Source organism: Lepidochelys kempii, chromosome 12 (assembly GCF_965140265.1).
Source record: "Lepidochelys kempii isolate rLepKem1 chromosome 12, rLepKem1.hap2, whole genome shotgun sequence".
Classification (NCBI taxonomy): Eukaryota; Metazoa; Chordata; order Testudines; family Cheloniidae; genus Lepidochelys; species Lepidochelys kempii.
This window is the reverse complement of record NC_133267.1, coordinates 32185424-32207266: the sequence shown is the minus strand read 5'-3', so window position 1 is coordinate 32207266 and position 21843 is coordinate 32185424. Positions and strand designations below refer to the sequence as shown.

At 43.8% G+C, this 21843-nt stretch overlaps 1 protein-coding gene across 2 annotated transcripts in view; it reads right to left on the bottom strand.

The window, feature by feature from the left end:
- CDYL2 (chromodomain Y like 2) overlaps positions 1-20905 on the bottom strand; it is a 79868-nt gene extending 58963 nt beyond the window's left edge. For both annotated transcript variants that reach the window (XM_073307989.1, XM_073307990.1), the window contains exon 1: positions 20619-20905. In XM_073307989.1, coding sequence (XP_073164090.1) covers positions 20619-20642 — 24 coding nt within the window. In that variant the 5' untranslated portion in view covers positions 20643-20905. The remainder of the gene's footprint in view (positions 1-20618) is intronic.
- Between the last annotated feature and the right edge of the window lie 938 nt (positions 20906-21843).

The following is a 21843-nucleotide window of genomic DNA, read 5'->3' as shown; positions in this document are numbered from 1 at the left end:
GAAAACACAGACAAGTTACTCATCCAGGAGAGACTGTCTTACTCCACTTCTGCTACGAATTCCTTGAAGGGGCAACAGAATCCATAGTTCATACAAGACTGTGAACCAGGACTGACCCAATCCATATGGTGAGCAGTGATGTTTATTGACGGAAGTGTGTCCTGCTGATGTTCAAGCAAAAGGTTGACAAGAACAAAAATTCACATCTGTTACATGTGAAAAAAAACAACAACGTTGCCTCCTTTATTAACTTGTAATTTCGACAGTGATCCACTTGATAAATGTGGTGCAACATGCTGTTTGTAAAGCCTTAATCAGCAAGGAGAGATGGCAAGGCCATGTTGGCACCCCTCCTTTAATCTGTCATCTGATGCAAGTGCATGCCAGTGCACGGGAAAGGCACCAGAAGTCATTTATTGCTGGAGAGGACACGGCAGGCGAAGAACAGGCAGGGAGGAGAATGATGAGTCTTCTTGCAGTTACATCAGAACATTCTTTACTAAGGGTATGTCTACACTACGAAATTAGGTCGAATTTATAGAAGTCGGTTTTTTAGAAATCGGTTTTATATATTCGAGTGTGTGTGTCCCCACAGAAAATGCTCTAAGTGCATTAAGTGCATTAACTCGGTGGAGTGCTTCCACAGTACCGAGGCTAGAGTCGACTTCCGGAGCGTTGCACTGTGGGTAGCTATCCCACAGTTCCCGCAGTCTCCGCTGCCCATTGGAATTCTGGGTTGAGATCCCAATGCCTGATGGGGCTAAAACATTGTCGTGGGTGGTTCTGGGTACATATCGTCAGGCCCCCGTTCCCTCCCTCCCTCCGTGAAAGCAAGGGCAGACAATCGTTTCGTGCCTTTTTTCCTGAGTTACCTGTGCAGATGCCATACCACGGCAAGCATGGAGCCCGCCCAGCTCACTGTCACCGTATGTCTCCTGGCATGCTGGCAGATGCAGTACTGCATTGCTACACAGCAGCAGCAACCCATTGCCTTGTGGCAGCAGACGGTGCAATGGTAGCCATCATCGTCATGCAATGGTAGCCAATAGGACTGGTAGCCATCATCATCATGTCCGAGGTGCTCCTGGTCGCCTGTGTGATGTCGATCAGGAGCGCCTGGGCAGACATGGGCACAGGGACTAAATTTGGAGTGACTTGATCAGGTCATTCTCTTTAGTCCTGCAGTCAGTCCGATTGAACCATCTTATGGTGAGCAGGCAGGTGATATGGATTGCTAGCAGTCCTATTGCATCATCTTCTGCCGGGCAGGCAAGAGATGAGGATGGCTAGCAGTCCTATTGTACCATCTTCTGCTGAGCAGCCATGAGATGCGGATGGCATGCAGTCCTTCTGCACCGTCTGCTGCCAGCCAAAGATGTAAAAGATAGATGGAGTGTATGAAAACAAGAAATAGACCAGATTTGTTTTGTACTCATTTGCAACCCCCCCCCCCCCCCACCATCTAGAGGACTCATTTCTCTAGGTCACACTGCAGTCACTCACAGAGAAGGTACAGCGAGGTAAATCTAGCCATGTATCAATCAGAGGCCAGACTAACCTCCTTGTTCCAATACGAACAATAACTTAGGTGCACCATTTCTTATTGGAACCCTCCGTGAAGTCCTGCCTGAAATACTCCTTGATGTAAAGCCACCCCCTTTGTTGATTTTAACTCCCTGTAAGCCAACCCTGTAAGCCGTGTCGTCAGTCGCCCCTCCCTGCGTCAGAGCAACGGTAAACAATCGTGCATCTGAGTTGAGAGTGCTGTCCAGAGCGGTCACAGTGGAGCACTCTGGGATAGCTCCCGGAGGCCAATACCGTCAAATTGTGTCCACAGTACCCCAAATTCGACCCAGCAAGGCCGATTTAAGCGCTAATCCACTTGTCAGGGATGGAGTAAGGAAATTGATTTTAAGAGCCCTTTAAGTTGAAATAAAGGGCTTCATCGTATGGACGGGTGCAGGTTTACATTGATTTAACGCTGCTAAATTCGACCTAAAGTCCTAGTGTAGACCAGGGCTAACTGAGGACATGGGAGGGGCAGATTTTTCTACTGTCCCTCCTGCTACTGTCAGGTCACAAAGCAGTATCCCTAGTACTGAATCTGAGGGCACTGTTTATTCCCTTAGTCCCCCCCAAATTACTAACAGACCACTAATGGGTTCAATAAGGTCTGGAGTAAATTTTGAAAAACTGATAAGGGGAGAAACCTGGTGCAAAGCACCTATACTAAGCAAATTACTGAGGTCTTTGCCACTATGAGAAACAGGCCCTGGTTCTCATGGGGGACTTCAATCATCCGGACATCTGCTGGGAGAGCAATACAGCAGTGCACAGACAATCCAGGAAGTTTTTGGAGAGCACTGGGGACAACTTCCTGGTGCAAGTGCTGGAGTAACCAACTAGGGGCCATGCTCCTCTTGACCTGCTGCTCACAAACAGGGAAGAATTAGTAGGGGAAGTAGAAGTGGGTGGCAACCTGGGCAGCAGTGACCATGAGATACTAGAGTTCAGGATCCTGACCAAAGGAAGAAAGGAGAGCAGCAGAATCCAGACCCTGGACTTCAAAAAAGCGGACTTTGACTCCCTCAGGGAACTGAAGGGCACGATCCCTTCGGAGGCTAATATGAGGGGAAAAGGAGTGCAGGCTGTATTTTAAAGAAGCCTTATTAAAAGCGCAGGAACAAACTATCCTGATGTGTAGAAAGAATAGCAAATACGGCAGGCAACCAGCTTGGCTTAACAAAGAAATCTTCGGCGAGTTTAAACACAAAAAGGAAGCTTACAAGAAATGGAAATTTGGACAGATGACTAGGGAGGAGTATAAAAATATTGCTCGAGCGTGCAGGAGTGTAATCAGGAAGGCCAAAGCACAACTGGAGTTGCAGCTAGCAAGGAATGTGAAAGGTAACAAGAAGGGTTTCTACAGGTATGTTAGCAACAAGAAGACGGTCAGGGAAAGTGTGGGACCCTTACTGAATGGGGGAGGCAACCTAGTGACAGATGATGAGGAAAAAGCTGAAGTTCTCAATGCTTTTTTTGCCTCGGTCGTCACATACAAGGTCAGCTCCCAGACTGCTGCACTGGGCAGCATTGTATGGGGAGGAGGTGAGCAGCCCTTAGTGGTGAAAGAACAGGTTAAGGACTATCTAGAAAAGCTGGACATACACCATGGGTCCAGGTCTAATGCATCTGAGGGCGCTGAGGGAGTTGGCTGATGTGATTGCAGAGCTGTTGGTCATTATCTTTGAAAACTCATGGCAATCAGGGGAGGTCCCGGAAGATTGGAAAAAGGAAAATACAGTGCCCATCTTTAAAAAAGGGAAGAAGGAGAATCCAGGGAACTACAGACTAGTCAGCCTCACCTCTGTCCCTGGAAAAATCATGGAGCAGGTCCTCAAGGAATCCATTTTGTAGCACTTGGAAGAGAGGAAGGTGATCAGGAACAGTCAACATGGATTCACCAAGGGAAAATCATGCCTGACCAACCTGATTGCCTTCTATGATGAGATAACTGGCTCTGTAGATATGGGGAAAGCAGTGGACGTGATATATCTTGACTTTAGAAAAGTTTTTGATACGGTCTCCCACAGTATTCTTGCCAGAAAGTTATAAAAGTATGGATTGGATGAATGGACTATAAGGTGGATAGAAAGTTGGTTACATCGTTGGGCTCAATGGGTAGTGATCAATGGCTCGATGTCTAGTTGCCAGCCGGTATCAAGCAGAGTGCCCGAGGGGTCAGTCCTGGGGCTGGTTTTGTTCAACATCCTCATTAATGATCTGGATGATGGGATGGATTGCACCCTCAGCAAGTTCGCAGATGACACTAAGCTGGGCGGGGAAGTAGATATGCTGGAGGGTAGGGATAGGATACAGAGGGACCTGGACAAATTGGAGGATTGGGCAAAAAGAAATCTGATGAAGTTCAACAAGGACAAGTGCAGAGTCCTTCACTTAGGATGGAGGAATCCCAATCACTGCTACAGGCTGGGGACCGACGGGCTAAGGGGCAGTTCTGCAGAAAAGGACCTGGGGGTTACAGTGGATGAGAAGCTGGATATAAGTCAGCAGTGTGCCCTTGTTGCCAAGAAGGCTAACGGCATATTGGGCTGCATTAGTAGGAGCATTGCCAGCATATGGAGGGAAGTGATTATTCCCCTCTATTTGGCACTGGTGAGGCCACATCTGGAGTACTGTGTCCAGTTCTGTGTTCCCCACTACAGAAAGGATGTGGACAAATTGGAGAGAGTCCAGCAGAGGGCAACGAAAATTATTAGGGGGCGGGGGCACATGATTTATGAGGAGAGGCTGAAGGAACTGAGCTTATTTAGTTTGCAGAAAAGAAGAGTGAGGGGGGATTTGATAGCAGCCTTCAACTACCTGAAGGGGGGGTTCCAGAGAGGATGGAGTTTGGCTGTTCTCAGTGGTGGCAGATGACAGAACAAGAAGCAGTGGTCTCAAGTTGCAGGGGGGGAGGTCTAAGTTGGATATTAGGAAAAAGTAGTTCACTAGGAGGGTGGTGAAGTACTGGAATGGGTTACCTAGGGAGGTAGTGGAATCTCCTTCCTTAGAGGTTTTTAAGGCCCAGCTTGACAAAGCCCTCGCTGGGATGATATAGTTGGGGTTGGTCCTGCTTTGAGCAGGGGGATGGACTAGATGACCTCCTGAGGTCTCTTCCAACCCTAATCTTCTATGATTCTATTGTTCTAACTCTCCAAACGTTTCTGTGGGAGACCCATGACTTCCACAATATACTGCAGACGACCATGCCCTGATATGAAGTGCCAAACAGTATTCAAAAAAGCTGAGCCAGAACCATTCCTTTGTTACTTTGATGGCAAGAGAGTGTGGCTGTGCGTGTAATACAAGAGAGAATACTCCCAGTGTAAGTAAAAATGTAACATGATAAGTCAGTGGTCACCAACCCGTCAATCATGATCGACTGGTCGATGCTGGCGCCTCAGCCAGTTGATCGCGATCTCCGGGCTGCTAAAAATCTGTCATTGCAGGGGCTCAGGCAGGCGTGAGTCAGCTCCGTGTGCTGCCCCCGCTCCTTCCACCATCCCCACAGCTCCTGGTTGGCCAGTTCCCGGCCAATGGGAGCTGTGAGGACGGCGCTTGCAGCACAGAGAGACCCACTGCGTCCCTCTCTCCTAGGGGCCGCACGCAGAGAAGTGTCATCAGCCAGTCGCATCAGGGAGCAGCGTGGGGCCACGGCAGGCAGGCAGCCTGCCTGAGCCCTGCTGCGTCGCCAACCAGGAGCTGCCTGTGGTAAGTGCCTCCCGGCCGGAGCCTACAGCTTGCACACCCTCCTGTACCCCAACCCCCAGCCCAGAGCTCCCTCCCAGCCACCGCACCTCCTGCCAGACCCCAATCCCCTGCCCCAGCCCCTCCTGCACCCAAACTCCCACCCACAGCCCTCACCCCTCCCATACCCCAACACTCTGCCCCAGCCTAGAGCCCCCTCCCGCACCCAAACTCCACCCCAGAGCCTGCACCTGTCACTCTCTTCTGCACCTCAATCCCCTGCACCAACCCGGAGCCCCCTCCTGCACCCAAACTCCCTCCCAGAGCTTGCACCCCTCATTCCTGCACCCCAACCCCCTGCCCCAGGCTCAGGCAATGCACACCCAACAGTTGAGAATGTTACACTGATTTGTGACAATCCCTGAAGGATTTTGGATATATAAACCATAAATGACACTAATAAAAAGTAAAACTCATGAAATGTCCAGTGGATTCTATGAGATTAGGTGCAGTGTGACCATATGACACCTGCACCCAAACTCCCTCCCAGAGCCTGCACCCACTCCCACACCCCAATCTCCTGCCCCAGCCTGGTGAAAGTGAGTGAGGGTGTGGGAGAGCGAGCGATGGAGGGAGGGGGGAATGGAGTGAGCAGGGCTGGGCCTCGGGGAAGGGGCAAGATAGATCCTGAATTGATCTTAAGTTCAAAAAGTGATCTTTTGCGTAAAAAGGTTGGAGACCACTGTTATAAGTCATAACGTTGTCTGGGGCATCCAGCATGTGTAATCTTGTGTGTCTGAGTTTTCAACTATACTATCATCAGTACAGGGACTGTCTTTATTTATGCCTTTTATGGCACACAAGACATCACTGTCCGATAAAAATAAATAATATTAATAATTAATAATTAACAGAATTCATTGTTAGAAGGTTTCTCCTAATAAAAAGCTTGTTGTCCATTGCTTACCTTATTAATATTAGTCACGCCCTTTGACAACATGCTGATTTGTCACCTATCACAGGTGACCTTCAGAAATCTGCAGATGATTATTATATGCCGTGGCCACTGTTTGTTGTTTTGCCATAAATTTAGTACTTTTAGTCCTTTCTCACAAATCAATCAATACAGCCACTACTTCTTTGTGTGGTACAAAACACCTTCACTTTTCTTGGAACACCTTCAGTTTGTAAAAATCTTTCTAGTACACAGGACCTAGTCTGGGATTTTCAGAATAGCCTAAGGGAGTAAGGTGCACATTCCCTATTGAAATCTAATAACAGTTGGGTACCTAACTCCCTTGAGTGCCTTTGAATATCCCAGCATAAATGCAATATTTCATGTGAGATTTCAGTAGAGTCACTCTTAGAAGGAATATCACCTACCTGCTCTGTGAGTTGATGCCTCTGGCCAAATTTTTCAAAAATAGATGCCCAAAGTTAGGTTCCTAAATCCATATTTAAGCACTTAAATAGGTGGCCTAATATTCAAAAGCACTGAGTATCTAAGAGTAGTTTAGTTGGAGCTCCATGGTGCTTAACACTGCTAAAAATCTCTACTTATTTAGGTTCCTAAATATGGATCTAGGAGCTTTACTTTCGGCACTTAAACCTGAATATTTTGACTTAATTGTTTTCCCAAATGTGTCTTTGCCTCTCCCACCCCCCCATAACTATTGTTTTCAAGCTTTTCTTTCCCTCCTAGTTGCCTCAACCTCTTTTCTTTAGTTTTCCTTGTAGAGATAGATTAAAACAAAACCATTTTGTATTTTAGCCATCAAGGATTTCACCCCCCTTCTCATTCATTAATAGGCTTCCTTTCTTGCTCATATTCCCCAATCTCTGATATTTTTGAAAAAGATTTTAATCCACTGAATCCTAACATTAACAAAGTCTATTTTCTGCTCCCCTTAACTTCTTTCTGCAAGCCTTAATGGACTTTTTGTGCTGTTGTTTGGTTACCTCCCTTCTTTTTCATTTCCTGAACAAAGCTGTTACCCTCAGATTTGTGAGTTGTCTCTTCTGAAGCTACATTGATCACTTTTTGTTCCTTGCATTCTTCTTTTTTCACAGGATTTTTTTTCTCTGGTGTCTCTTAGGATTCTCCAGTCTTTTTCCACACTCAGGGATTTTCAAACTTTTCCCCACTGCTCACTAAATTTCTCAGTTCTCCCAAATTTGCTGCTTTGAATTCTAATCCTCTAGTTCTACTGCACTCTGTGAAGCATTCCTTACTATGCTGCATTCAAGTAGCTTGTAATCAATAGCTCCAAGAACTTCCTACAATATTTCCAAGAACTTCCACCTGAATTTCAACAATTTCCATCCCACCATCAGCCTGGACCAGTCCACACAAGAGATCCACTTCCTGGACGCTACTATGCAAATAAGTGATGGTCACACCACTCTATACTAGAAACCTACTTAGCACTACACTTACCTAGATTCACGATGTGACGGAGAGACTGCCAAGACTCATCAAGCCCTCAGATCGCTACCCCTTCCTGCTTCTTCACGTGGGCACCACATCAAGGCAGGTCAGTCCTTACTTACAGACAGTCCCCCAACCTGAAGCAAATACTCACCAGCAACTACACACCACACCACACCACAGAAACACTAACCCAGGACCCAAACCCTGTAACAAACCCCGTTGCCTACTCTGTCCCCATATCTACTCCACCTCAAGGAATCAATTCTGAAGCGCTTAGAGGAGAGGAAAGTGATCAGGAACAGTCAGCATGGATTCACCAAGGGCAAGTCATGCCTGACTAATCTAATTGCCTTCTATGACGAGATAACTGGCTCTGTGGATGAAGGGAAAGCAGTGGACGTGTTGTTCCTTGACTTTAGCAAAGCTTTTGACACGGTCTCTCACAGTATTCTTGCCAGCAAGTTAAAGTAGTATGGTCTGGTTGAATGAACTATAAGGTGGATAGAAAGCTGGCTAGATTGTCAGGCTCAACAGGTAGTGATCAATGGCTCCATGTCTAGTTGGCAGCCGGTATCAAGTGGAGTGCCCCAGGGGTCGGTCCTGGGGCCAGTTTTGTTCAATATCTTCATTAATGATCTGGAGGATGGTGTGGATTGCACCCTCAGCAAATTTGCAGATGACACTAAACTGGGAGGAGTGGTAGATACGCTGGAGGGTAGGGATAGGACACAGAGGGACCTAGACAAATTGGAGGATTGGGCCAAAAGAAATCTGATGAGGTTCAACAAGGACAAGTGCAGAGTCCTGCACTTAGGACGGAAGAATCCAAGGCACCGCTACAGACTAGGGACCGAATGGCTCGGCAGCAGTTCTGCAGAAAAGGACCTAGCGGTTACAGTGGACAAGAAGTTGGATATGAGTCAACAGTGTGCCCTTGTTGCCAAGAAGGCCAATGGCATTTTGGGATGTATAAGTAGGGGCATTGCCAGCAGATCAAGGGACGTGATCGTTCCCCTCTATTCGACATTGGTGAGGCCTCATCTGGAGTACTGTGTCCAGTTTTGGGCCCCACACTACAAGAAGGATGTGGAAAAATTGGAAAGAGTCCAGCGGAGGGCAACAAAAATGATTAGGGGACTGGAACAGATGCCTTATGAGGAGAGGCTGAGGGAACTGGGGATGTTTAGTCTTCAGAAGAGAAGAATGAGGGGTGATTTCATAGCTGCTTTCAACTGCCTGAAAGGGGGTTCTAAAGAGGATGGATCTAGACTGTTCTCAGTGGTAGCTGATGACAGAACAAGGAGTAATGGTCTCAAGTTGCAGTGGGGGAGATTTAGGTTGGATATTAGGAAAAACTTTTTCACTAGGAGGGTGGTGAAACACTGGCATGCGTTGCCTAGGGAGGTGGTGGAATCTCCTTCCCTAGAAGTTTTTAAGGTCAGGCTTGACAAAGCCCTGGCTGGGATGATTTAGTCGGGGATTGGTCCTGCTTTGAGCCGGGGGTTGGACTAGATGACCTCCTGAGGTCCCTTCCAACCCTGATATTCTATGATTCTATGCCTCCAGCTTCCATCCAGGACACATCACACAATCCATTGTCTACAGCCAAGCCCTAAGATACATCCGCATTTGCTCCAATCCCTCAGACAGAGACAAACACCTACAAGACCTTTATCAAGCATTCTTAAAACTACAATACTCACCTGGGGACGTGAGGAAACAGATTGACAGAGCAAGACGGGTACTCAGAAGTCACCTACTACAGGACAGGCCATCAAGGAAAGGAAATAGAAGGAAAATAATACAAGGAAAATAATAGAACACCACTGGCCATCACGTACAGCCCCCAGCTAAAACCTGTCCAGCACATCATCAACGATCTACAGCCTATCCTGGAAAACGATCCCTCACTCTCACAGACCTTGGGAGGCAGGTCAGTCCTTACTTACAGACAGCCCCCCAACCTGAAGCAAATACTCACCAGCAACTACACACCACACCACAGAAACACTAACCCAGGACCGAAACCCTGTAACAAACCCCGTTGCCTACTCTGTCCCCATATCTACTCCAGCGACACCATCAGAGGACCCAACCACATCAGCCACACAATCAGGGGCTCATTCACCTGCACATCTACTAATGTGATATGACATCATGTGCCAGGAATGCCCCTCTGCCATGTACATTGGCCAAACCGAACAGTCTCTACATAAAAGAATAAATGGACATAAATCAGACATCAGGAATGGTAACACACAAAAGCCAGTGGGAGAACACTTCAATCTCCCTGAACATTTAATAACAGATTTAAAAGTAGCCATCCTTCAACAAAAAAACTTCAAAAACAGATTAAAAGAGAAACTGCAGAGCTACAATTCATTTGCAAACTTAACACCATTAATTTGGGCTTGAATAGGGACTGGGAGTGGCTGGCTCACTACAAAATCAATTTCCCCTGTCTTGGTATTGACACCTCCTCATCAATTTTTGGGAGTGGACCACATTCACTGTGACTGAATTGGCCTTGTCAACACTGTTTCTCCACTTGTAAGGTAACTCCCTTCTCTTCATGTGTCAATATATTTATGCCCGTATCTGTAATTTTCACTCCATGCATCTGAAGAAGTGGGTTTTTTTACCCACGAAAGGTTATGCCTAAAAAAATCTGTTAGTCTTTAAGGTGCCAACGGACTCCTCATTTTTGAAGAACTTCCTTGTTATCCTTGTGTTCTCAAAAAGTTCCTTTTCTTTTGTTCTCACCAGCAAGATGCAGATTCAGGATGGTTTTTCACAGGGTTGGAATCTCCACTTCTTGACTCCTTGAATCACAGTGCTGTCCTATGTAAGCTGGGAGTAAGGGCCTCTTGAACGTTGATGCACATTTAGCCATACTGGCTACCCAATAGCTATCTGGGTAACTAACTTGTCTCCTGTGAAAGGTATTCTGCAGTACTGAGTTCACTGAAATTTGTGCCAAGAAGTTTTCATTCTTGCTCTTCTCCAATCCTGAGGATTTGCAACAAATGCCTATTGTATTTTCTTTTGTCTTTCTCTTCCTGTATCCCTAAGTATTTCTCTACCATTTTTGCCACTGAAGTGTATTTCACTTACTTGGTAAATATTGCACTTCCTACTCCCCATTGCCACTTCCTTTTCTACAGAGTGCATCTGACATTCCAAAATGGAAGTAAATGATCATGGCACAACTGAGATTGTTATGCTCCAGTTTTCAGTTATTGGACTCAACCCACAAAGTTTCAGTTCTGTCCTCTTTGTCATAATCTCCATAATTTAGTATTACTTCAGGAACTTCTGGGTTATTTCCCATTCTCCTTGTATTTGCGTGGAGACACAAGTACATGAATGCACCTTTTTCTATAATTCCTGTCATTCTGATTACAGTACTTCACTTGTGACGCAGACTTTCATCATCCACCATAAGACAGAAGAGTAATAAAGTACATGCTTGTTTATTGGAGTTATGCTAAATCATCCATTCTCACATGTGACTGCTTCATTTAGAGCTGCCTTAACAATACCTGCCATTTTTGAAACTGAGAATTTATTACATCCTTGCTTAAGTGGAAACCATCAAATACAGTCTCTTCTCATCACAGAAGGCATTCGGATGATCCATGAACACCAAACTCTCCTCCATCCATGCTTCTATCCGTTAATCTCCAATATTTTCTCTTTACTCACACTTGTCATCAGAAAATTTTCTGAGAAGATCACCTGCCTTGACTCCCTCTTCAAAAGTTCCAGAAGTCATTCTTGATTCTAGCAAAACTCCATCTGTGCACTTTGTTTCTACATGAACTACACTCAGCAGGAATTCCCCAGCAGTATTCAGAATCTGCTCCACCTTTCTTGTCACATTTCTGACACTGAAACACCTGCTGTCCTGTCACAATGAGGTTTCTGAAAGAGGAATTAATCCAGTATATTCATTTGTTAAATGTAATGATTTTATACAACATCATACTACTACTTAATCAATCCTATAAATTAATGAGGTTTTAATAATTTAAGACATTCTTTTATTAGTTTAGGAAACTCCAAGCACACAACATTTTAGGGGAAGATCCACTGACATCTCCCAACATGAAACATTAAAAAAAGTAATCTTCAATAGATACAGTATAGAATTCAGTCATCTGTAGTTATCAGTTATAATTTAAACAGCATTAAACATTTAAAAAAGGTAATATTTTACCAAACCTTATCATACAGTCATGTTCTTTTTTGTCCTCCCTCCCCTACCATGGATGACTAACAAGCTATGTTAACAGAAGCTATCTCCTTTACAATCAGCCTGTTATACTCACTGATATCAGAGCATAGCTCATAACATCATTGTTCATCACAATGAATGAGAATGTGATGCTGTAAAAAAATGCATTTTGGCCTCGCTGAAAGTGGAGCAGATTTGCTGGACAAGAGGTAGCTATTTACATTAAAATATATCGATAATCAGCATTTATAAGAAGGGTAATCAGGAAAAAGTATCTAGCCATTTAATTAGGTTTCTGTGAAATGTTACTCAAACGAAAGTTTGCTGTTGTGTGCAAGTGGTAGTGTATTCAAACTAGGCCATTTCAGGTTAATGGGAAGAAAACATAAAATTCTGTGGAGCATGATACCTCTGAAGGTGCACCCCAAAATCAAAATTAACTGAAAGCCCTGGAATAAATCCTCTCAGCACAGATCTTGAAATGATATATCTGCTCAAAGCAAAATTGTAAAAAAGGAGAAAGCTATTTTAGGTCATTAGAAACACCTTTCATTAATATATATTTACAACAACATTGATTTTACAGGTTAACTCATTCTACACATATCACTAACATGGCTTTTAACTTATCGTCATTTCTCTTGCAATGATTTTCAACCAGAACTGGTCAGTCAAGTTTATTACGACTGTTTATTAAGCACAACATATTTGCGCATGCCACACAGCATGTGGAGGTTCTGGGTGACACTGCCACCTCTAGGCAGTGGGGGATGGGCTACCTACGTTGTGCTAAGGGATGCACTAGCCTCTGGAATAACCCAGCAACAGGTTCATACAAAGGTAGCTTTAGTTCCCACTCCCTCTGGCCTGAAAGTTTTGTGCTGGACTTCCAAGAGGCACAGCAAAAATCACATCCTAAGTGACGTAACAGCAGTTTGCAAAGAAAAGGGTATTTTTGGCAGAGATTTTTTCAGCGCTATTTTCATGGTCATTGTCTATCACTAAGTAACCCCATGCTATTCACGTATCAGGATGTACTTTAACAGGTGATCTATTTCCCCTGCTTTACTAAGTTACAACAAGAATCACTGGCTCCTACACTGTCCATCTGTATCAACCTAAACAATGTCAAGAAGGACATAAGAAACCTTAAATATAGCCTGCAATATACAGACCACTGTTTAAATTATAACTGATAACGACAGAAGACTGAATTCTATACTGTATCTATTGATGACAACATTACAATTGGTGTGTGATAAAAGAAAACAGACACACCATATTTCCCCCACAGCCTTACAACACTAGCAATCTACAGGATAAGGGCTTTGGAATAAACAAAGCTATTGTGGCACTATTGTTAAACAAATCAAAAGACCGGTTTTCTTTCTCTATGAAACAGAAGAATAATCTTATTTTTATTTATGTAAAACAGGTTGGGGCTCATACAGTTCAATCATCATTTCTACCGCTGTCAATATGACACATTTAAATGGTTTGATACAAACTTTACATGATTCAGAATCACTTAAATAAAAAGAATAGTTAAGTCTTTCATCCAGCTTGTTGACAATACCAAGATGCTTATGGCATAAAATATATTATAAAATTATTTCCCAAAATATATGGGTAAGAGGGACAACAAATAATCTACACTGATGAAAACATACAAAGCCAAGAAAATGCAACACTGCTAAAAGTCAAATGAATGGACAAAGAAACATTATTCACTGAGTAGTTAACCATTACAATTACGTCTTTGATGAAAAAAAATCAGCTAATTTTCCTCAATATCAGATCACATTTGAATTTCACAATTATTTGTATTAGGTTTGTTCTAAATATATTTTAACTTACAAACACAAATAATTACATAATTACATGACAATTTTGAATAAAACACAAATCTAAGTACAATACAGTTTTTATTTTTACATTTTTGTAGTTCACCAAATGCTATCAGAAAAGTTATGATGTGCTTATATACCTAGACAGTGAAGGGAAATATACTTAGTTTAATTTCTTTTGAGAAATGTACTTCATCTTGTATATTTAATGGTGGTTTTACTATAATAGAAAGCATATTTCCAATAGTTTATCCAATTAGGAACCTGGTTATTGCATGCACATTCCTAAGTTAACCTACATTTGGAGGAAATATATCATGCTCTGGATGAAAGAACTTCATCAAACTGGTCATAAAACACTAACGAGATAGAAAATCATTTGGTTTACAATAGGTTTTTTCATACTCAAAATGTCCCAAAGAAATTTCCAATGCAATGAGGAAGCTGGATACCGGTAACATAGTGACAATGTAGGTAAACATGACCACCGTTGTGTGCACAGTAATGTTTTACATAGCTTTTGACACTAGAGTCTCTTACTAAGCCTGGTGTACACTTAAAACTTAGATTGACCCAACAACATCTCTCAGGGCTGTGAAAAATGTTCTGCCCTGAATACTGTACTATAGTTAGGCTGGCCTAACCCCTGGTGTGGTTAGAAGAATTCTGTTGACATTTTCCCCCTCTTGGAGAGATGGATGAACTACAGTGATAGAACAACCCCTTCTGTTAATGTAGGAAGCATCTACACTACAGCACTATCGTGACACAGCTGCAGTGCCATTGTAGCAGCAATTATGAAGACATGTCTTGAGAGGGAATATTGGCAGAGTTATCCCCTACTCTTTTCTGAGAGCATTATGAAACTTTTTCTTTAATATGCAGAACTACAAGGCGTGAGTATAAGAAACCTCAATTTAACTTCTTACTGAAAGGTTGACAACTAAATTTAACCTCTCATCCAGCAGACTATCCACTCTAGAGCTACATAACAGCGTCACCACTGGGTACAAGATCAAATTTAATGTGGATTTGTATCCAGAAAGCTTCACTCCATTGTGAAACTTCTACCAACTGAACTAGAGTAGTATTTGCACAAGTTATCTTAATTTAAGTAAAATTAAGTCTCCCAGATACTGTTGGTTGTGATAATCCTTCAGTGACACAATGATACAGAAGTAAGTTTCTGGTCAGTTTAACAGCTGATTCTTCATAAAGAGACTTGATAAAGCATTCTCTTTAGCAGCAGTTTTGCTTAAATGTAATAAGGCCAGATCAGCAGCCAGTGTAAATAGGTTTTTTTCTATTGCAATCCACATTAAAGTCAATAGAGGTATACAAATTTACACCGGCTGAGAATCTGGCTCGATATACTATATTTTTCTGCCCTCACTCCAATAGTATTTTCATTATTTATAAAATCATATGCTCCTTATGTTCCACCTGAAGTCATCATTCTCTGCATGTGACATCACACATAATCCCACAACAACCAATTGTTATGTCAATAAAGAAGGTGACTTCACTTTGGAAATAAATATATTTACTTCTTAAACAAACATTCTGTTTTCAAGTAAATTGCCTCTGTAATGAAAGAGGAGGGCATGAAATAGTTTTAAAATAGATTCCCCCTTCCCAAATGTTTTCCATAAGATAATAGCAGTTTAAAGTGTGGCTCTATACTGGAAAGTGACTCCATGAAAAGAGCATTGTGTGCTTCCATCTTTATTATGGACTGGTAATCACATTAGCTCAGTTTACATGCCAAAAGTCAATTTCTAAACCCTAGTTCTGTAAACTCAAACAGGAATGTGAAATTCAAGTTGTATTCTTTCTGATTCACACACCAAGACAGGTTACAAATATTCTCTGGGCCATATTCTGTCCTCATATACATCTGTGCAGCACCACTGTTTTCAGATTCTGCCCTCACTGATAGCTGTGCAGTGAGCACAGGTATAATTGAGGAGAAGAATTTGACACTGCAACTCAGTTGGAGCTTAATTAACAATCCTGTTGATGAGTGTGAGCGGGAATAGACTGCAGCTCACTTTCATATAGCCATATTAACAGGAGTAAAATGTAGTTAAATCTTATTTTTGTCACTGATGTAAGTAGACATGAATACACGTAGGCATTGTATCTCTTAATTAAGACAGTTCCATTTTTAAAAAGTCACTTTTCCAAGTAAAACAGCGCTTTAATGAAAAATGTCCATTAGCCACTAATAGTTTTAAATAATGATGAAATTACTGTGGTCCAGAGATATCTACCTGCCACATTCCTCTCGAGAGACTTATCTGCTAGTTCCTTAGATTGCTGAATTAAGATATTGTTTAATAAGATACCATAATTGGGATTTCCAGTAGTTTTAAAGAACTATGAGAAAATGTTTACATTTTAATCTCATTGTTCCAAAAACTCTGATTATGTTGGTTTATTATAAATAATGAGAAAATACAGAAAATTTCCGCTCAAAACAAAAACTACACCTCAAAACAAAAATGCCCAAATGAGCTTCAAAAGCTGCTGCATGTTATTGATACATGATATCAGATATTCATCATGATAAACCAGAGCTTACGTTTTATTGCACTGAATTGCTTTCTCTTTGCTAGAAAAAACTTGTGTGCGGTGGTTTGAAGTAAAAGTTTTGTTTCCTATACTTTCATCTCATATTTAATACCAGTGTAATAGCCTTTTTAAGAGACCGAATTCTGTTAAGAGAGGGTCTTAAGTGTTGGAACTGAACTCAAGGTGGAGAATACAAAAGGATATACCAAGGCAACGACAGCAAAAGTTCATAGCACCAGTGAGAAATATTGAAATTTACTCTTGATTATTTTACCTATTCTCTGTTACTGAGATTAATAAAGACATTATATCAATACATTCAACAAGTTATCTAAACTGGAAAGCTCAACAGTGCTATGCTACTGAAGGTCACTGTGGATATGTTGCCAAAGCTTTTATTTAAATTGTTATTGTTCTAAATACTGTGCTATATATTTCTTAAATATTTAAAAAGATTTCATCTCCTGAGAATATATAGACATAATAAAGAACCTTCTCACCCACCTGAAGAAGCTCAGAGTCATAATTCCGTCAAAACAAGCAAACCAACCCTGGCCTTTTGTTCAACCTGTGAATGCATAGCTGTGCTTGAGATTATATTCTATTCTATTCCGGCTCTTACGCAGTGCTCATCATTGTAATGTCTGAGTGCCTCTCCACACTTCAATTTAATCTAAAATTTCTTAAAGGGAAAATCTTAACTGCATTTCTGCACAAAAAGGAATATTTGTTTCTGTTGTCTTCAAAATTAGCACCTACTGTCTAATAATATTTGCTGCAAGATATTATCCTCAAATGTAACAATCTTGGTTCTAAGATACACAAACCTAGAACCCTATTATCAGTAAGCATAGAAATCTCTAGGGATGCTCTTCATTTTGTAGCATATATTAAAATTAATTTATAATCCTATAGAATTAGAATATATTTCAAGCAGAGATGACTAGAAGCAATTTGATATTGAAAAGTATAGCAGGATAACATAAAATATTGTAGTTGTTTTGGCTGTAATCTTACATATCCGTTAACCTCGACACAACTTCTTTAAGTCAACATTGCGTTGAAAAAATCTGTTTTAAAAATAATTTAACAATACAAAATGGATGAATTGTTATATATATGATATATATATCATATCTTGTTTTCAAAATTTAAGGGTTTGAACTGAATTATGTATCTCATATGTTACACAAGCAAGGAAAATTTTTAAAATGGGTTAGATGGGTAATAATGCAATATTCTCTTTTTAGTCATGACTACTGTAACCGTAATCAGCTGTAGTAAAATCATTTTTTATCCAATACGAATTGCTTACTATTACAGAGGTAACTGCTCTTGCCTGATTCATTGAACTTCGGTAAAAATCTTTGAAGGACTGAAGATATTCTTAAGGCAGTTCTACACATACTTAGTAGATTCATAAGGTGTATCTCCAATTAAAAATGTTATGCAGGGTGTTTTAAGCCCTACATCATTCAGAAGTGCAACCTGTTAAAGGTGACTATCATAAGCTATTTAATATGCATCTTGACATCAGAACATTTTACCTGTCCAAAAAAGCAAAAAAATAATGCCACATACAACCAAAAATTAAGGTATGAACTCCAAACACACCACATGTTCATGGTGATAACATCATCTCTCATGCTATCTAACTGATATTTGACATCACTACCTACACAACAGTTATAAGCCTCTTTCTAACAACTCTAGAAAACCCAAAAAGATCTTTAGATGTGGGAGTTTTTTGTGTGCGTGTGTGGGGAGGTTCAGCAGTCATTTAACCAGAGCCTAACAACTGCCAACTTGCAGCATATCAGAATATAAACTATTTAGCTTTCCTGTGGTTCTCTCTCACCCCAGTCACAAGTACCTTCACAGTGGAAAGGTTTTTACATGGCATAGACTGAATTGCTAACTTAAGTACCGTACATACTTTTCCCAGCAGCTTGACAGAAATGCAATGATCTAACACCATGTACCATCTCAGAAGGTCATGTTCTAGACATATCAACAAAGTAGAGGTGGAGATCCATTCTTTCACTTACCTGTCCTGATGGATACAACTCATCTTTATTATATACTGATAGGCAAAAACAGCCCAAAAGGAATGATAAAGAATAATCCACAGGCTGCAAACTAGAGCATTTAGCATTGCCTAAGTGCAATTCATGGTACAGTCGAAGACGGCTTCACAGCCTAGACTAGTGCCTTTAAAATGATCATGCTTCAATGCGCTTCCTAGGTTACAAGTCTGGATTTCACAGAGCATTTTCATGGCATGTTGTTACTTACAAAATTTCCACACAATACACGATATTAAATGCAGAGCCCACCTCCCATTCCTGCAGGCCGTCTGCTCATTTAAAGTAACACAGGGCTCATAAAAGAGTCTAGATTTTAATTAATGAATAGGAGCTGTAATAACACAGCCAGTGTCAATGTTAGTGGTATGTGTTTGTTTCCTTCCAGAACCAATCTAAACATGTAATGAAATATCTCTAGGGTGCAAGATTATCTAAAACTTCTCCATGCTCCACAGAAGTTACAAATAGGCAGTAAATGAAGGGCCTAACCAAACCTTTACTTCATTGAAAGTTATGGACCAAAGTCATCCTTGACAGATCTCCTATCAATTACAATGGAGTTAGAGCACAGATAAACTTGACACAATGCCATTAATAACTAATTACAAACTGACACTACAAAATCTATGAAGAACCACGGAAAACAAGTTGACAATATTAATTTAGATCAGCACATGTCTCTGAGCATTTAAGCTCACCTATGAGAGTCCAAGTTCTACTTACTTTAAGGAAACTTAGTCCAATTCAGCACAAGAAAGACGCAACTGATCAATATCAGACATTAATTACACCCTTTGTTAGGGGATTTCAAAGGCAATGGCCATGGTAAAAGGGAAAAGTTGATCAAAGATCCTGTGAGTTTTGGATACAAGCCCCCAAATTCTATGATCAAAATAGAGAACACGCCTAGCTACTCTTACTGCACCAGACCCAGGTGCATCCTGGTACATGAGCACTGTAAAAACCTTGACACTTGGATGGAACTGGAACATGACAATTTTGGGTTGCAAGTCTCAAATTGTACAGTTTAAACAAAGAAGAAGTCTAGCCATTCCAATTTCCCTGACAAAAGGTGGACCTTGATGCATCCTGACCCAGTAGCAGATATAGGACCAGATATGATCTTTTTAAAAAAAATATCTGATAGAATTTGGGGCTTGCACCACATTTTGCCAAGATTCAGCTGGATCCACTCACTGGACCCGGTTATTTTCAGTGCCTGGGTCCAAATTCTCTTGTGGACCAGCAGGAGAGACTAGACTTGTTCTTGCTTTGAACCTTTAAAATTGGGTGCGCAGGGTCAAAATTTGGCTGGATCCAGCAAGACCCTACGGCCAGATTTGGTTATTTAGTCGGAAGTCCAGCTTCCTCTTCTTCCTCTTCATTTTATTTATTTACTTATTGGCGCAGTAGGAGCAGCCCGACTTGTGCATGGTACAAATTGGGAGCCTGGAACCAAAGACGGGCAGGATGCACCGAGCTCCAGCTTTTCCCTTGCTCCCTTGGCCGCTCTGGTCCAACCAGCCACCAGGGACCTGCCCAACTTTGACAGTCACCCCCTGCTGCCCCGATCCCCGCCCCGCCAAGCCCCTGGTCCCCCCCGCAGCCTCCACCTCCAGCCGCCCCCAGGCGCAAGGTGAAGCAACCGGGCGCCTGCTCCTGCACTTTGCACGGCCAGGCGCGGAGCCGCCTCCATCCCTGCGCCTTCCTCCCCGGCAGCGCCGCGGCGCATTTCCCCCCCGCTCCTCCGCACTAATCTGCAGATTCAGCACGTCCAGCGCCGCCGCCGACTTTACCTGGACTTTCTCCACTCTCCGGGCGGCGGACACCTCCCATCCTACCGCTAACTCCGGCTCCGCGCTCACTCCTTCCTCCTTCTCCCTCCTGCGAGGCCTGCTGCGCTCCAGCCCCACGGAAAGTAGGGAGCGAGGGAGACAGAGGGAGCGAGGCAGGGGAAGGGAGGGGAGCGCTCCATCCCGGTGCCCACCCCTCCGGCCCCAGCGCACACGCCAGCCCGGCTCCCCCCCCACCCCCGCCTGGGCGATTTCCTCCCTTCTTCAGGAACTAACCAGGCTCCGCTAAGCGTTTCCGAAACAAACCCCCCGCCGCCGCCGCTGCTGCCGCCGCTGCCGCCTCCCCTCCCTGCCCGCCCGGCTGCGGCGTGCAGCTGCCCCCCCCCCCCCGCCTCGTACCTCGTAAAGGTCCCCCGAAGCCATGCTGGGCTGCGGGACTTGGCGTCTCGGCTGCCTCCTCGCCACCTCTCCCTCTGTCTCCCCCGCTCGCCGTGGAGTAAACTGTGCTGTGCGGAATGACAGGCGCTGGGGCCGGCTGTGCGCAGAATCAGAGGCGAGGAGAGACGGCGAGAGAGGGAGGCAGGCGAGCGAGCGGGCGGGCGGGCGGCGGGGCTGGCTGGCGTAACCCGCTGTGGAGCAGGGCGCTGCGGCTGCTCTCGCGCGCTGGCCTCAGCCCGCCCCGTCCCCGCTCCAGCCTAGGGGAGGGCGAGGGCTGTCCCCGCCACACGCCGCAGGGAAAGTCCCCGGGCCCTCCGACGTGCCGCCTCCCCGGACAGCCGGGTGCGCTTCAAACTCTTTCCACGGCCAAGAAGGGGGGAGCCCGGACCTGTGGTGGCACAGCCAGGGCAGGGGAGGGAGACGGGTGACAGGCTGGCCTCCAGCCCAAGGGCAAGGCAGGCTGTGGGGCTCACAGGGTGGTAGCTGAGTGTCAGGGATTTCTGGGAGCCTGCGGGAGGGGGTGCCTGCCATCTCCCTCAGGGACAGGGTGGCCACCGTGAAGGAACCCAAGGTGGCCAGGGCTTACTTCAAAGCCCATCCACCCAAGGACTGCCGTCAAGGACATAGAGGTGGGAGGTGCTTCCTGACAACCCCCAATGGCCACCCATAGGGAACGATGAGGAGGCAATGGCACCCTTCAAACCCCCTGCCCCCTTTCCTTCTGCTCCACTGGCTGTTGACTTCCTCCAAGTCCCACCCCATCAATGGCCACCACCAGCCATGGTTTCTCATGGCTTCTTTTAGCCATCCCACAGTTGGAGTGGCTGACATCAATGGAGCTGCCCATGACTGGCTTCAAGACCCTCCTCCAGTAGTTACAGACAGGTAGTCAACTTCATGAAACAATGTCTTCATGGAGAGTGCAATATGGAACAGTTTCTTTGCTCCACTTTGCTCCTTTCTTGGAGCATGGGAAGGCTCACCAACTTGCCCTGAAAGGCATTTACCCCCTTCTTCCCACCTCACACCCACCTTTATTTGCAACAGAGGTGAGGTGTCGTTCAGAGAAATTTCTCAGAAGAGGAAACTTGCTAGGTACCTTGTGTTCCACCTCTGCTTTGCCTCTAATCTGAAATGTTTGGGAAACCCGTTAGGGTTTGGAGCCTGTGCAGAGGATGAGGGGAGT